Source organism: Tachypleus tridentatus, chromosome 7 (genome assembly GCF_004210375.1).
Source record: "Tachypleus tridentatus isolate NWPU-2018 chromosome 7, ASM421037v1, whole genome shotgun sequence".
Lineage (NCBI taxonomy): Eukaryota > Metazoa > Arthropoda > Merostomata > Xiphosura > Limulidae > Tachypleus > Tachypleus tridentatus.
Window position 1 is genome coordinate 164,756,372 of NC_134831.1, and position 17,404 is coordinate 164,773,775.

The 17,404-nt window shown below is 33.0% G+C and overlaps 1 protein-coding gene across 2 annotated transcripts in view; it reads right to left on the bottom strand.

Moving 5' to 3' along the window:
• Nucleotides 1–1,390: 1,390 nt before the first annotated feature.
• The window catches only part of LOC143257108 (zinc finger SWIM domain-containing protein 5-like), a 72,320-nt gene continuing 56,306 nt past the window's right edge, over nt 1,391–17,404 (bottom strand). The window contains exons 6-16 of one of the 2 annotated variants that reach the window (XM_076515340.1): nt 16,549–16,699; nt 15,453–15,656; nt 14,741–14,968; nt 13,114–13,266; nt 11,428–11,586; nt 10,750–11,040; nt 9,817–9,952; nt 9,400–9,557; nt 8,529–8,695; nt 7,465–7,612; nt 1,391–4,708 (exon numbers count right to left, since the gene is read on the bottom strand). In XM_076515340.1, coding sequence (XP_076371455.1) covers nt 3,909–4,708; nt 7,465–7,612; nt 8,529–8,695; nt 9,400–9,557; nt 9,817–9,952; nt 10,750–11,040; nt 11,428–11,586; nt 13,114–13,266; nt 14,741–14,968; nt 15,453–15,656; nt 16,549–16,699 — 2,595 coding nt within the window. In that variant the 3' untranslated portion in view covers nt 1,391–3,908. Of the gene's footprint in view, nt 4,709–7,464; nt 7,613–8,528; nt 8,696–9,399; nt 9,558–9,816; nt 9,953–10,749; nt 11,041–11,427; nt 11,590–13,113; nt 13,267–14,740; nt 14,969–15,452; nt 15,657–16,548; nt 16,700–17,404 lie in introns of both variants that reach the window. The other variant, XM_076515339.1, reaches the window with a different exon arrangement.

Consider the following 17,404-nt stretch of genomic DNA (forward strand, 5'->3'; position numbering starts at 1 on the left):
AATAACATTTATCATTTCTAAGCCCGTCATTTAAAGAGTATTTCTCAAGTAAAACATGATTAAAGGAATGTGGCGCCATCTTTTACAAGTCAGTGAACCATATTTTATCTGTAATGAAATTTAACATTTTCACTGCTCAGGTGTGGCAGAAAACACCTATCTCATGAACAAAAGTTTCCTTTAACATTATAAAATCACAGTATAGGAAGTAAACGCAGGGAAGAATAAACACTACAAAGTTATGTAATGATCTCTGCGTAGACCTGGGATAACAGCGAAATAGAACGAGTGGATACAATATTGTACTCCTATCTTTATTGCACGCACTTGTTCAGCATTGGTCATGAATATTATACAGATATTACTCTTAAGACATTAATATAAGTCACTAAAACTACTTAAAAATATCTTATATTTACACTATATCTAAGTATGGGTATCACGGGTGGCACCTATGGGTCACTAAATATAAACTCGAATTTCGTTTTCAAACGGTGACAGGAAAACCTGTTATACAGTGCGCGGAGCAGAGAAAGGATAAAATAGCATTATGTTGTCGTTTGTTAACAAGATTTATACTTAATCGACCATCACGTAGCTTCAAACCCACATAACTGAATAGATAAATATGAAGCTGGAAGCAAGTAGAGTATTTTGAAGCATGCCTCAGGTGTAATTGCCCAAATTATTTTAAGGCTCTAATTAAATCTTATGACAAATGCACTTTCAGTGTAAGTACGTACAGTATACTTAAAAGTTTAAGACTAAGTTTAAGCAGCATAACACACCTGTGAAATTCAGTTTGCAAGCCGTCAGTCTTAAGATTCTACGCAAGGAAATTATACAACTGAAGACAAATATTCCCCAAAACGTAAGTACTTTGTACAAACATCACAAACTGAAAAAACAACAAAAACTCCACAGTTTACGGAGAATTAATATTATTTTTGGTACATGACGCCACAAGCTGTTTTCATCTACATATATCCTGTAGGTTGTTACATAATACATACGTATAGGTCAGCCGTCTTAGCAAAATCAAAGTTCACAGATTCTACTCTACTGTTCTGTTATGTTTGTTCCCATTTTTATAAATGTTTCGGTAAACTGTAATCTTTCAGTGCAAGCACGAAGTGGTTAAAATGTTAAATAATGAGAGAGAAAATATATGTGTTTCTTATAGCAAAGCCACATTGGACTATCTGCTGAGTCCACCAAGGGGAATCGAACCCTTGATTTTAACGTTGTACCAACAAAAAGTGTAACATCTACGAAAAGTTTAAATCCATATATATATTGCAGACCATTTACCAAGAAATAATTGTAAAATTTATTCATAAGTTCTACACATATAATCCTAAATAAAACAAATTTAACTCAACACCACTTGTATAATGAACTGGCCTTTATTGTGTCATTATTACAGAGGGGAAAACAAAAAGGTTTGCACAAATATCACTTCTATGGATATTAAACTCATATTTCTTAAGAGTTCCCTTTATTATTTGGATTATTTGGATCTCATGTGAGGGTCTTAAATAAAATGACAAATAAATTAATTTAAATATGCCATTTGGGTCCTATATAGCTATTTCTTGTTACAAAAGGCATATCATTAAATCGAGTTGTCATAATTATTAGTTTCTTTGGGAAAGTCAAAAGTGCAAGAGTTAAATCAGTTCTTTCCAAAAACAACCTATTGTACACGTGTACAAACTTAATCAAATTTGATGTAAAACCTTTGCATAGTGAACAATCAGCTCTGATCTTATTTGTGGTATTACGACAGAAAAGTCTGATGTATTAGGTAACCTTGCGTGACAAGCACACAATTATGGAAGACACAGGGTTCCCAACAATGAAGATGTTGAGTTTCAGCAACTGATATAAGACATGCGTAAAACAATATTTGTATGACACACACAGCAAATATAATTATATTGTATGATGTATATTTTATAGCTTAAATATTGGAACTGGGAAGCCTGTGTGTAACGTCAAGTCCTACTACGCCTTGGTAACTTTTGTTTCAGTTACAGGCTGTGACTTGTCAACCATTAAAGACTAACAGCACTAATTCAGAGCAGTAACTGTTAACTTAATCATGAAAAATGAACTGCTTAATTTCCATTGCTTTATTAATCACTTAAATAATTAACCAGTTGGTTAAATTAAAGTCACCAGTGCAAGAACTGGTTATGACTTATTACTGATTCTATCTACTAACTGACACATTACCACTAGCCAAATTTGTTCAACAGCCATTGTTGAAGTGGAATCAACTTTGATAGTTAATCAAACAATTCCAAGTTGTCAATTAATCAAACGACTAACCAAATTAAATACAGCTGATGCAAAACAAATACAGGGTTCTTTTCGTTTTTGTCAACAAATCTAGTCTGATTAAAACATACACATTTCTATTTCTGAGGGGCAAAAAAAAAAAAGACTGAAAAATCATCCAGAAAAGCTACACATTTCAGTTTTTATGTGACAAAAAATATTACTTCATTGAGATACATCTTTTGAAAAATTAGGTTCAAAGAGTGAGCAACAGGAAAGAACGGCCATTTAGATAAACAGTGATATGGAATGTTTAAAGAAGATAAATCAGGAGTGTTACAGGAACTTTACTCCAGGTCCTGAGACAACTTTTAAACTATCTCTGTCATGGTGATGAAAACACACAGTAGGAACATGCAGATTATGACCTGCAGGTATGAATTTGTAAAAAAACAGAACCTTCTTTATTTAGTAAGGGTTTCAGATATGTATCAATCTAATTAATTAGCTGATTCTTTAAGTTTAGAGTTAATTCTCGAGCACACACAATTCTATACCAAACTTTAATTTAAACATACCATTGTAAACAAACTCTTTTATTATTTAAAAAAAAATTTACTTTAACATGTAATTACTACACCACAAAGCATTTCTTCACAAATTTTTAATCTTATTTTTCTCATTGTATATAGATATATTCATGAATAAAACTGATGAATGAGAAATATAATCATGCTCTAAAATGACACCCATTTTGCATTCACGCTAATTTTGAACCTTATTTCATAGGGTTATCAACATAGGTAACAATTTTAAGTTCATAATTCAACAGAGTAAACAAATTCATTCTGATCATAGAAATCAATTCCAAACATAATACTACAGGTGAGGTTTACAATAACGCTGAACAGTTAACATGATTTCATAGCAAGACTATATAATTTGACAGTGTATTTTAAACTCACCGTCAAACATAATAAAATTAGAAGACATCCAACACAAATTATATAACAGATTTTCTCATGCAAACTCTAAAACAAAATGAACAAAAAAGCTGTCCTTCCAATCAGCCACGGGACAAACACAGGTTCACATTATGTACATTTCCTTACCACTAGCATATTACAAAAGTAATGTTACTTGTTACGTGGGTTCAGTTTCTCGGCACAATTAGAGTGGCACTCGGTGAGGTAGGACCACAAGGAACACAGGCTTTTTGCAGTTTGAACCCACACTTGGATGAGAAACTGTACATACAAAACTTCATCTTACCAGAAGCTCCACTAAGGAGGCTCTGCAAGGGGTTGGTTTTAGATTTCTCCATAGGATATTTTGTACATTTGAACAGTTGTTCTACTGCTCTTGGCAATATAAACAGTGGCATATAATACGTTTTGACAGCCAAGCACAAACTGAAATAATTACTAGCCAAACTACTAGCATGCTGACGTCGCCAACTTACTTCCACAACACTCTATGCTAGAATAAGGACAAGCCTGATAAGATGATGACGGTTTATCTGACCGTCCAAAATATAAACTCGTAGGATGACTTTTCTCTCACCTTGGTCAAACTTTACTATTGCATATGTCTTGTCTCAGACGGCCAGCTAACTACGGCAGTCGTTAACCAAACCGTTCCTTGACTAGAAACATCAACTTCTTCTTCCCTTTGTAAGCAGTTTTCATATTGTCTATCAGCTGGGCAAACTGTAGATGCCCCTCAGGGGCAAGCAAGAAAGTCTCTCGAGCCTTGCTGAGGAACTCAATGAAGTCGCTGTAATGACGGGGGCTTATGTGAGTCAACCGAGAGTGAGTGGTGTTCACATATGCCGATATGGTGGCTTCCAGTAACTGCCTGAGTGGAGGTTTGTCCAAGGAGAGTGGTTTGATACACCTTCTTTTGGCATCCAGAGTCGCTATACCTGGTGGTGCCATTGAACATCGACGTAAGATGTCTGACAGCACAGTTGCACAATGGACATTTTTCACGAGAAGTGGTACTAGATTGGTAAGCTCAGACTTACCAAGGGAATGAGTGAGAGCACAAGCCCAGTGAATGTCATTAATAGCTGGATGGTTGTCTTGGTTATATGCTAAGTGAACACCTTTCATGGCGAGAACAGCTAGTTTGTATGCTCTGTGGGGATAACCACGGTGTTCAATGTACCTAGCTACTGTGAACAGTTGTGACGACGTCATGACATTAGTTGTTGCAGCCTCCACAACTATCTGATATGCTGCTTCAAAGGCAAATGGATCATTTTCACAGAGAGTTAGAGCATTCAGAGCACAGTTTGGTGGATCTTTTGTTGCACACTGAATGGCTAGAGTCCGAGCACAACTGGATAACTCTTCCTGCTGTGTGAAGTCAAGATTCAGTCTCATGACGGTGGCATGAGACATAACTGTTGAGGCTACTGGTCCTACAGAAAAGATATTCAATACTATAACAAGCAGCTTCATTGCTTCAGTTTCTAACTAAAAATTCAGCTAAAAGTCCAATAACTTTTTGAAACAATTTGTTGGGCATATCAATCTTAGACTTAACTCTTTCACTTCCAGATTTATAGATAATTTTCTTTGTACCAGACACAATAAAAACCAAAAAGACATACTTCCTTACTTATTTGAAAATGGAAAGAAAAACTTTTAACAGTTTGACTTTCTTTATAGTTCTACAAAAAGTTACAATTTTCCTGTTTGGTTAGTTTCACAAGCTCATGTGCAGTTAGTAACACAAATTTTCACAACTAAAATAAAGGTTAGCAGTGAGCCTCATAGGTTTAGAAAGGATATGTATGTGCCTATATCAGTGCTTTAGAGGGAAAAATATTTGTGCTTGTGTCAGTGCTCTAGAGGGGTCATGTATGTCTGGGGTAGTGCTCTAGAGGTGGATATATATGTCACTGTGGCATTGCTTTAGAGAAAATGCATATGTGTTGGTGACAGAGCTCTAGAAGAAGACATATGAATCTATGACAGTACCTTAACCCATTTCCTGAAGCTAGGATGTATATTTCCAAGTGCTCCCACTCCCTCACACTAAGACTGGGACAAACATTTCCCATTGTCAATAGTGTTTATGACTTCCTCTGCTGGGTTCAGGTTCATCATCTTGTTTATCATCACTAGATGGAGAACTAACATCCTCTTGTCTCATTGCCTCTTCATCATCACACATTTCAGCACCACTTGGCTCACTTTCACTATCTTGTAATCTATCCGAGTCAAGCACATCGAGCATATTTACACAGTAATTAAGGTTACTACTCATCATTCTAGTGGTACAAGCATGGTTGTCACTCATTTGTTGTATATTCAACTTAACCATCTTGTTGGTTACTGAAGAGCTGAATGAAAAACACTAATGGAAACTATTTTATTCCCCTAAGTCACATGCAGCAATTTTGAATGACAACGAGAAACGTTTGTCCAAGATACAATGTAAGGAAGTTGGAGAAAGGGGAAATATACATCCCAGAAGCAATGAAAGGGTTAATAAAAGGGGTTGTCTGTGACAGTGTTCCATATAAGTTTATGAGAGTGAGTTATCCCTATCCATTTATTGCCACAAAAAGTTAGGAAATCAGATGATATTTTATCTGAGCAGAAAATAGACTAAGATCTAAAAACAAACATTTAATAAATACACAAGAAACTGCTGGAATGATACTTTGAAATATTTATGGCTTCCCAAGTTAACTTGAGTAACATCAAGACAACCTTGACAGATTCTGACTTGCAACAGTCAATCGAAGTTTCCCCTGGTATGGCTCACAAGACAAATCTTTGGCTTGTAAGCATAATAAACTAACACAATGATCAAGAGTATAATGATGGTCATAACTCAACTACACAGACTAGTTGCATTACTACTGTTTATCAATGTAAGTGTACAAACTAAATGACGATTTTGTAAGTCTTGTTAAATAAAAGCAACAATGGCATGAAGAGATGCAATGCTATTGGTTACCTGTCACAAACACATTACAGGGACCAAGCTATACCACAGTTAAGCTGACACTTTAGAATAAAGACCTTCTACTAGACTCTGCATGGTGGGCTTATTAAAAGAACAATTTGGTTTTAACTTTTGCACAAACCAATGATGTTATAAAATGTTATCTATGACATTTCTAAGAACTCATGACATATAACCGTAAAATAACGTTTGAGCAATAAAAATAGTACTGAATTTTATGAATACTGAGAATTATAAAAATATTTTGTATCTAATACTTTCTGTGAACTAGACATGAAACAAATGACTTTTGAAAACAAGTTATTCTCTTAAAAGCATAGCCTAAATTATATTAATAAGTTATTCTGAAACCATTTTCAAATGAACAGTTGTGTTTGCATAATAACATGGTCCTCTCCAAACAAACTGTCACAGTTTCACTATGTCATCACCATAAAGTTTAATTACGTAAGTAAATGTTAAAAATACAATCACTATGTACAGCCACTCAATTACACACTTTTGACAGGATATCACCATTTGCTGGAGGTACCCACTCAAGTGTAAGTTCCTTTTAAAAAGGATTCTACTCACTATAATTTTAATTATAGTTTATAATTTTAACACTCCTACGAAAAGACGTTTCTAGTCCTGATTTCTCCAAGCCTGTTCCCCTGGCTGTGGTTTTGCTAGATAGTAGATAGGGACAGTGGGAATCTTGTTAATCCATTCATTAATGGATTTAAATGGCAATTTCATTTAAATACAAAATTATTAGCCTAATATTAATAACCTTTCAAGTTGCTCTGGGGCCTATTAGGCCCCACTTTTCGTAGGAGTGTTAAAGACAGATTATCCAATATTTAGAATAGACAGTTTTAGCTGTAAGTAACTTAAGGCCTATTGCTCCTTGATGTAACTGTACAATTTTAATTTGTTACAAAACACAGACAATGGTATCAAGTTCACCTAGAATTGTACAACTGACCTGTAACTTCTACTGAACCAGTTAATTCACTCAACATCTAAAGTGGCAGTAAACTCATCTAAAACTGCACAACTCACCTATAGCTTTCATCAATCCACTTTATGCATTCTACATCTAAAGTGGAACTGGAGTCACCAAAACTGTAAAACTCACCTGCAGCTTATACTGATCCAGTTAATTCACCCAACATCTAGAGTAGTAATAAGTTCACCCAGAACAGTACAACCCACCTGTAGCTTCTATTGGTGTGAAGAGCTGATACCAATTCTGTATAATGGATATTAAAGCATCCAGACCAACTTCAGTTGCACAAGTGACAAGCCAACGGACCATTTCTCTTCGCCGCCAGTTCAATGAGGAAAGAGTCATTCTCATTACCTGTGAATAAAAATTATATTGTTTATAAGTGTTTCTTTATTATCTTGTACCCGTGAATAAAAATTACATTATTTTTTCTTTCCTTTTTATCTTGTACCCGTGAATAAAAATTACATTATTTTTTCTTTCCTTTTTATCTTGTACCCGTGAATAAAAATTACACTGTTTATAAGTTTCTTTATTATATTGTACCTGTGAATAAAAATTATTGTTTATAAGTTTCTTTATTATCTTGTACCTGTGAATAAAAATTACACTGTTTATAAGTTTCTTTATTATCTTGTACCTGTGAATAAAAATTACACTGTTTATAAGTTTCTTTATTATCTTGTACCTGTGAATAAAAATTACACTGTTTATAAGTTTCTATTATCTTGTACCTGTAAATAAAAATTACACTGTTTATAAGTTTCTTTATTATCCTGTATCCGTGAATAAAAATTACACTGTTTATAAGTTTCTTTATTATCTTGTATCCCTGAATAAAAATTACATTAAATTTTCTTTCCTTTTCATCTTGTACCTGTGAATAAAAATTACATTTTTTATAAGCGTTTCTTTATTATATTGTACCTCTGAATAAAAATTACACTGTTTATAAGTTTCTTTATTGTCTTATATCTATGAATAAACATTATGTTGTTTATGTGTTTTTTTATTGTCTTGTCTTGAGTAAGTAAAAAACAAAAGCAAGAAATATGGTTTTCCACAACAGTTGCTAAAAAGCATAAAAACAGCTTAAGATACTAAAATTATGGATGAAAACGAATTTAAATACCAAGAGTCATTCACAAATTGAGTACAAACTTATAATATCTGTGGTATCTATGTCTTCTTTCAGTCAAATGTGTAATTTGTATACTGAAATGTGAATTAGGCTAAGAACTAATCCCAAAAGTAAAACATTGATGAATACCTGAAGTCCGAGTTCAAATGCTGCATTTAGTAGAGTTGAATGCCTAGGTGCACCATCAGGGGGCACTGCTATCCTAAATGCATCCTGAGCCAGCTTGAAGAGCTGAGACGAACTATGAATATTTCTCTGAGCTGACTTTAGAACAGTGCGAAGACGTATAATATCACCTAGGATAGTAATTAAATGTACCATCATTACTTTCTTACTACAACTGACAAGATGAAGTTATCATGACAAGGAGGAGACAAACAAATATTGAAAAACACTTATATCAAACTTCATGAATCTTGGATTGGTATTACAGTTTCTTTACTAATTCCACAGTTTACAATTATATGTAAATGGTACAAGTTTCAGATTGATGAGTAAGCTTTTTTCTGTAGTTTATTAAAAATATTCTAAGTAAGTCCTGAATATCATACTGACTAGCTTAGACTCATTAGTTCCTTTGTGAGTTATTAGGTATCTAATTCAGTACATAAGGAACACTGCTATACATAAACTGCAGCTTCATACACACAAGAAAAATAAAAGAAGCAAATCATGTTTTGTTTCTCATACCAAACTTTACAGGATTCAAATACATCAAATCATGTTTTGTTTCTCATACCATACTTTACAGGATTCAAATACATCAAATCATGTTTTGTTTCTCATACCATACTTTACAGGATTCAAATACATCAAATCATGTTTCATATTTCACATCATACTTTACAAGAGTCAAATACATCAAATCATGTTTCATATTTCACATCATACTTTACAAGAGTCAAATACATCAAATCATGTTTCATATTTCACATCATACTTTACAAGAGTCAAATACACATTACTTAAGTCTAGATATCAAAGAGTTAAAGTTTCTCACCTTTAGCAGCAGAAAGCATAGTTGAAGCGAGGGAACATTGTTCAGCTTCAATATGTCCCAATGTGAACCATCGAGGATAGTGGGCTAGAACAGCAGTGTTTAATCCAATTCCTGATCCTGCTTCATCCTGTTCTTCCTGCTCTTCCAAGATAGGAAGTCTAGAAGATTCAAAACTTTGATATCACATTTCATGAGTTTCTAAATACTGCTGTCCAACTTTCAAAGCAATACAAATCATTCAAATCAAAATCTATCATTTACAATGCAAGCTATCTTATTTTGTCAGTGTATACATATCCCTTAAATGGTGCTTTTACATGCTACATATTTAATAAAAAAGGTTTGACTTCAATGATGTTGTATATATATAATGAAAGAAATGCTGTTCTATTATTCACAATGTCAAGCAACACAAACCTCATGGCTCTCAGTCCTACACTGTATGCAAGGTCAGGGTCATAAGGCAGAAGTGCTGTAAAAAGATACCTGGCAAACGTGTGCATTGGCACACTTTCAGTGTGAATCCTGCAGCCAAGACCACTGAAAGGTCCTCCTAGAAACCAAAAAATATTGAATCTGTGTTTATTTACAAACTTCATAAAAAAACATAAATGTTTGCTAAATAAAAAAATGAGATATTCTCTATTTAACATGTTATATTTAAATTAGACTACATCATCAATTACATCATGATCCTGTAGTTACAGTGTATGATAGATACATCAGTTTAAACATCAACAGTAACACATTTTTACATCAGACTACGGCATTAAATACTATACGATCCTGTAGTTACAGCATATAACAGATACGAGTTTAAACATCAACAATTACACATTTTACATCAGACTACAGCATTAAATACGTCACAAACCTGTAGTCACAAATGTAGACAGCATACTTCTTAGGCCTCTTAAAGGCAAAGGAGCTTAACTTCATGATAAAACAACTTTCTTTGATGTCAAGTCATTGTCCTGTATTGTAAATTGTGATATTTAACCTACAGCAATTACTATGCTTTAAATTGTAAATCAGTTGCCCTCCCCCACTATTGTTATTTAAAACAGAAATATTAGTGAATTATTATTTTAAAAACAGTGACAACCTTTAGCTCAAGCTAGGAAAGAGATTACTTGGGTATTCATACTGGTAAAAAATAAATAATATATGTATTCTTTATTTTCACTTCTTGAAAAGTACAATAAAACATAATCCCTGCAATAACAAATAGCAGCTAGTCTGAGCCTTATATGTTCATTCAAAAATTTATTAGAGTGCAACCCCTCCTCCCTTTTCAAAACAACATATAAGTATTAAATTAATATTAGTTTTATTTGGAAATCAACTCACCTTCAAGTAGCAACATGGCTTGTTTTCTAAGCACAGCTACTAGGGTACCATCCAGTTCAATGTCCTGCAGTTTGGTAATGAGACGTTCTTCCTGCTTGCATGCCTTTTCCTGAGCATAAACACCTGAAGGCATGAGTCTCTGTTGTCCTAAGCCAATCAGAGCAGCTTCCACAGCCAGTGAAAGATAGCTCTCACAGTGGTCTCGACTCCCAGGAACCACCATGTGGTGGTAGCGTGGCCGTTCTCGACCCGAGCAACCAGACTCCTCTTGGTTGGTCGTGGTCATGAAATCTAAAGGAACACATCAAACTTAAAAAATCCACCATTTTTTGCAAAATAAATAATTTATAATTATTGAATTAGATGACAGAAACTAAAAGTGTTAGTCACTTTAACATCAAAAACAGAATCTAGATTTTTATTTCACATTCACTCCACAACTTCACAAATTTATGCTATTTTTATTTAATAACCTAGTAACTTTAAAAAAGGGTAATAATCATCAATTATCAAGTTGTGTATAAATATTTTTTGTAAAGAAGTTATTACCATAACTTAGTACACTTCCAAACCTTTAAGTTTACAAAATCTGTCAGTCAATATTTTAAGTAGATATATTTCTTTTCACCTTATCTTAAGAATTGAAAAACAAAACATCAATACTTGCACCATACTTACCATAAAAATGGTCAAGACAGCCTTTACAATCAGGAATTAGTGAAGCTTCTGCTAAAGTGTCAAAAAGGGAGCCAATGGGGTCCAGTGGATGTCCCACCCACCCTTCTGAGTTGGAATGAGTTGGTTTAACAGTAGATGTTCCTGAGACTGATGGCTGTACTGCTGTAAATCAAACAACCCAGTTTTATAATATTATTGAATACTTAAATATTTTTTCCTCAAGCAAAATACATTAAAAGATAAAAAAAAATTAGTATTTGGGTTACTTTATAGAGTGATATAGGATGCTAATTAAGGTTACTTTTATATACTGTAAAAAAGATTCAGATTATAGTTAGATTATGATACAAGTTTCTAGTGAGGGTTAGTCTATAATATGATACAATATGCTTGTTAGGGTTAAGTTGTTTATGTTGTGATAGAAGATGCTAGTTAAAGTTAGTTTATACTGTAATACAAGATGCAGAAAGAAGTTGTTTAGTCAGTGTTAGGATTAGTTAATACTATAATACAATATACTAGTTAAGAGTATTTTCTATTGTAATACAAGATGCTTACATAATTACTAAAGCAATCACCTATAGTTCAGCATAGTGTAAATTTTGCAATGACTCACATTTAACATTACACATTTAGATGCTTACACCATAAAATTCAACTGCATATTTTAGATGCAATATAAAGAACAACAGAAAATTTTCAGACTTAAAAATAAAAAAACAACACTGCTATAAAAATGTGTGAAGTTTAAAGAAAACCACAATTAACCAATAATATTAACTTATTAAACACACATATCAAGACTATCTTTTAATACTACTCAACTTATAAAACTTCCTAAGAGACAACTGAAACATAAAGAAGAAATGTTATTTAAACTCTACAAGTCACAAAGCATGGGAAACTTATTCAAATTAATCTTCACAACCACATTCTGGCCTCATGTGACATTCACTGTCATTCTAACTATGTTTAAAAAATGTCCATTTTCTAGGTAACTGATATTGCTTTATCTCGCTCTTACATATACACAGGATTTCACTATTTCCCATGAACAAAATAATAAAGTTTATTTCTTCTGTTATCCCATGTTTGTTTTAGTCATTTGTGTTTCTCTAATTTTTTTCTTCAGATCATCTTCATGTTTTCATAGATTCTAGACAATGTATGATGCTGCAAGTACTTCTTTTACTGAGGTAAAAAGAGTAAACTTACAAAACACTCTGATCATACCTTCATATAACATTTTAAAATATTAAGTTGTTAAAGAAAGAGATCCATCAGCAAGTGAAACCTGAAGATGACCTAAGGTCAAAACATTGTTCTGTACTTTATTTTAATTAAAGTTTTAATACCCATATCAGCCATCTTGAGAATACATTTTTACTTCAAGAAGGTTTCTCGTCATCACAAATTTGTCTCAGTTTGTGGAGCACATGCCCAGTGTGCCAGAGGTCTCTGAATCAAACCCAATGCAAGGACATACGTAATAAAAATAAAACGAGTTACCACAACATTAGCTACTGTTCCCAAGTCAACTGAATAAGTATTTTTTTCTTCTTCTTTTTGTATCACGATTTGTAAAGCATGTACTAATGAATAAACAAGGTAATATGAAGGTTAGTACTGTTCAAAACAAGTCATGTTGTAGTGTTAAGTTCATTATTAGGATAAGTCAAGTCCTACCTCCACGATCCTGTTCTGCCTGCCAGAGACATTGCCACTCTCGTTGTTGCCGCTTCATTGTCCTAACAATGGCTACAGCTAAACGCAGGGCTTCCTTCTGGCACCCATGAGAACGTAAGGCTTCCACTCTGGCACAAGCTGTTGGGATATGTTCTGAAAATCATTTAAAAAAAAAATTATACCTACATACACAATTACAGTTATTAACTAATGTAAATGAGGAAACATACAATGTTACAAATACACAAAAATTAAGTTTGATCCAACTAGCAGCTACAATACTGTTACATTAAGTCTGGTCAAACTGGTAACTGATAAAACATAAACACATCTATAGAATTACAAACACTGTTACATTAAGTTTTGTCCAACTACTAACTGACAAAACATAAACTGAAAAGTTCTTACTGAAATTTGTTAAGTCAATGTTAAAATTTACATATTTAAAAAACTAAATATCAAAGGCATCAGGTTTTCCTAACAGAGTACTAAACTTAAAGGTACAAAGGTTGAGGGGAAAGAATATTTGTCTACCCATATCTCAAACAACTTCCCCGTATACAGGTGATGTTTTTCAGAAATTTATTAACTGTCATGTAATATTTACATTTCTGGTTAAAGTTAATATGTTATTTCTTGTCTTTAAGATAAAATCATGTTAACATATAAGTGTGATATTCATAAAATATCTTCTAACTTGTGGTGTAATGTACATTGTCCAAACATGTAATAATTATAATTCAGGCTTAATAAACAAATATCATCTACAGAAAACTTGTAAAGCTGATGAATCAGCAACAGCTGAACATATAGCAGATGAAAGTCAATTTTATACACAGACTTAGGTAAAAAGTATAAAGAAATATATCCTTTAAAATCTTTATCGAAAGAAATGTAAGTCGATGCCAGTACCATTTATGTTAGGAGACTGATTGAAGGTTTTGGCATCATGAAAACAATATGAAAGGTATGTAATCAGTATAATGGGATCTTTGCTACTTTCTCCTTCCTAGTAATTGTGGGTTTATGACCCACTCAAACATGTAGAAGTTGTTAGGTAAGGCCCATGTCTTGAATAAAGATTTTTAAAGCATTGTGAAAATTTTGATGTTGTCCTATTTAGTTTCTAACAAATAATGAACCTTATCATGACCAAAAGAATATTGTAACAAATGATATAAAACCTTATCACAACCTAGTGAATGGCCTAAAAACTGATATGGAATGTTACCATGACCTAGTGAATATCCTAACTGATATAGAACTTTACAATGATCTAATGAATAGCCTAACAACCAATATAAAACCTCACCACAACCTAGTGAATGGCCTAACAACTAATATAAAACTTTATCATAACCTATTGAATATCTTAACAGCTAATACAGAACTTTACCACGACCTACTGAATACCTTAAAAACTAATATAAAACCTTATCATAACCTACTGAATATCCTAAAAACTGATACAGAACCTTACCACGACATAGTGAATATCCCAACAACTGATACAGAACCTTACCATGACCTAGTGAATATCCCACTAATATTAGCATGTTACAGAGAATAATTACTGACTGCTGAAAGACCAAACAGAACTTTACCATGCTGCAACAAATAATATTACCATGCCATAATGGATAACCCTGGCAGTTGAAAGATGCAGATGATGAAGGTTCCGTGCACTGAGAGACACCATCATGTGCTAGAATATACTTTAGGTGGGGGTCGTCCCATTGAAGATGGCTAGCCTCCAGGGCTCGATGAAATATTGTGCGAGGTTGGGGTTGTGTAGTAGTGGTGGCGGTGGAAATGGTAGTGGTGGGAACAACTGGGCGTTCACCCTGAGGTAATTCTGTAAAAAAAATTCATAGGTATGTTAACATTTATTAGTTACATAAAAGAAAAATCAAGTATTACAGTGATTGTAACAGTCTGGTAAAGTCTCTTATTTAACATTCTTTACACTAACAAGTTACTTATACAAATTAGGTGGAGAGCTAAACCTCAGTTTTGTAAAATGAGGTCTACAAAACAAACAATTACCTAAGTATAATAAAAGATAATCAAAAACTGAAGCAATGAATAAACACAAGTAAACAACAGTTAAAGAAATCTAACTAAATTTCTCTCAGTGGCTCATATCAATTAGGAGGATAAAAAATTTGACAGTAGAAATCCTCCAAATGGAAGTCTATTCTCTTTCCTGCATTTTATATTATTATATAATGGTTTTTAACAACAATAAATGAATTTTAATGTTTTCAAGAAACAACAATGATTAGACTTCAAACATATTTTTAAATAACAAGATAAAAAATGTTATGCAATAAGCAAACCATTTGAGTCGTCGTCTGAGGAATCGGAGGAACTATCATCTTCAAGAGGTCTCCTTGCCTGCGTGCTGCTTCCTGGTGGGCGAAAATCTGCATCTTCAAGTGGACACACTTGAGTGTTTGCCCACTTTTCTAAAAGAGTACGCCACTGCTGCTTATCAATATGATTTGAATGTGGGCTAAGGACCACACATACCCATAATGCACCTAAAGAAATACATTAAACTTCATAAAAACAACTACATAGAAGTACCAAAAATCTAAATATTAAGACATGATGTAAAAGAACAAAACTAAAGTATATTCTTCACTAAATAAGGGGAACTCTAAGAAAATCTAAGTATTAAAAATAAATCACCCTGTTATTATTATATGGAGGAGAAAAAAAGACAAGCAAAACATAATGTTTAAAAGTGTGCAGCAAAAAAGGGTCATACTTGAAAGGTGGCATGAAAAGTAAATGAAACACCCATTTTTGTGAATACATATACATTAAATCAAACCAATTCAATAATTTTTCTGCTTCAATTTCAAAGCCATTTTTCTAGTGATAGTGTTTAATCCAAGCATTACACCTTTATAAAGAATTCACTGTTCCAGTGCATTCATTACAAGGTTAAATGAAGAATTTGAAAAATAACATGTGTTATATTAAAGTTCTGAAAGTGTCACTTAATTTTTAGTTAAGATAAGATGACAGGCTTATTATAACAGAAACAGATCTAAAAACCAAATTATTGTGAACTGTGTTACAGAATATAAAACACATCTTTTATCAATAATCGTTGTACAACATAAAACTATGTAGGTAAAATCTATTGATTTTTACAGTAAATCACCAAACAATATTATATGCCACGTGTATACTTCATTCCAATATTAAGAGTACGAATTCCAAAAGCCATCTATGAAGCAATCTGCCAGGATAACTTACCTGTTTTATTCTTGAATTACTTGAATTACTAATAACAAGTAGGTTGTTTATAAGGGAATTTTCAATTTAATATTATTGTCATTATGCTAAATGAAGTTAAATGTCTAGCAAGTGACAACCAGGCAGGAAAGATAAGTATCCCTAATGGTAGATTCCAATCTTTACCTAGTTGATCCCATAGCTGACGACACTTGTCCATCATCGGGGTCCCTTGGGCTCTCCAGATCACTAACCGGGGATCGGCCAGAAATTGCTCTGTAATTAGTCTTAACATTCTGGCACCATTAGAGTCTCTGGCCCGTAACATCTCCTTGACCTTTATAAACAGAATGTACACAATCCACTACATAACATTTAAAGAATTAAAACATCATAAACTGTTAGTGAATGTACTTCTTAAAATATTACCTAATAAAGATTTTTGCTTACTGTTGAAGTTGTAACTTATCAAAATAATTATCACCAATAAGTAAAGTCAAATGAATCTATTTAATGTTAGATGTACTTCACATAATGTTTCATTTATACAATTTATTCACAAGTAACTTCCAACTTGCTCTGCCAGATTCATGACGAATAACAGACTATGGAATTTTGTTTTATAGACCAATGAAAGATATAGAACAAGGTCACGAAGATAATAAAACAAAAAATATACAGCTTCATGAAATGTAGGTGTGAAAATCATTATTATTAGGTTAGGAACTAGCTGTACAATTACAATTGTGTCATTAGACAGCAATGTCATTTCATATTTTCAATTTGTTTTATTGTAAGCAGTATAATTCCAACAACCTTGTTTCATCTACCTATCGGTCTACAGAACACATTTAGAAGTGTGTAGTTTGCTATGCATTGTGAGTCTAGTAAAACACCTAGTGAAACAAATATTACCTTCATGATACTCAGTGTACAAGTTACTCCAGTCAGCAATTTATAGTATAATACTTCATATCCGAAAAGATGCTGCCTACTTTCAGCCAAAAATTCTGATTTCCAATCAGATAGTTATAGTGTCTGA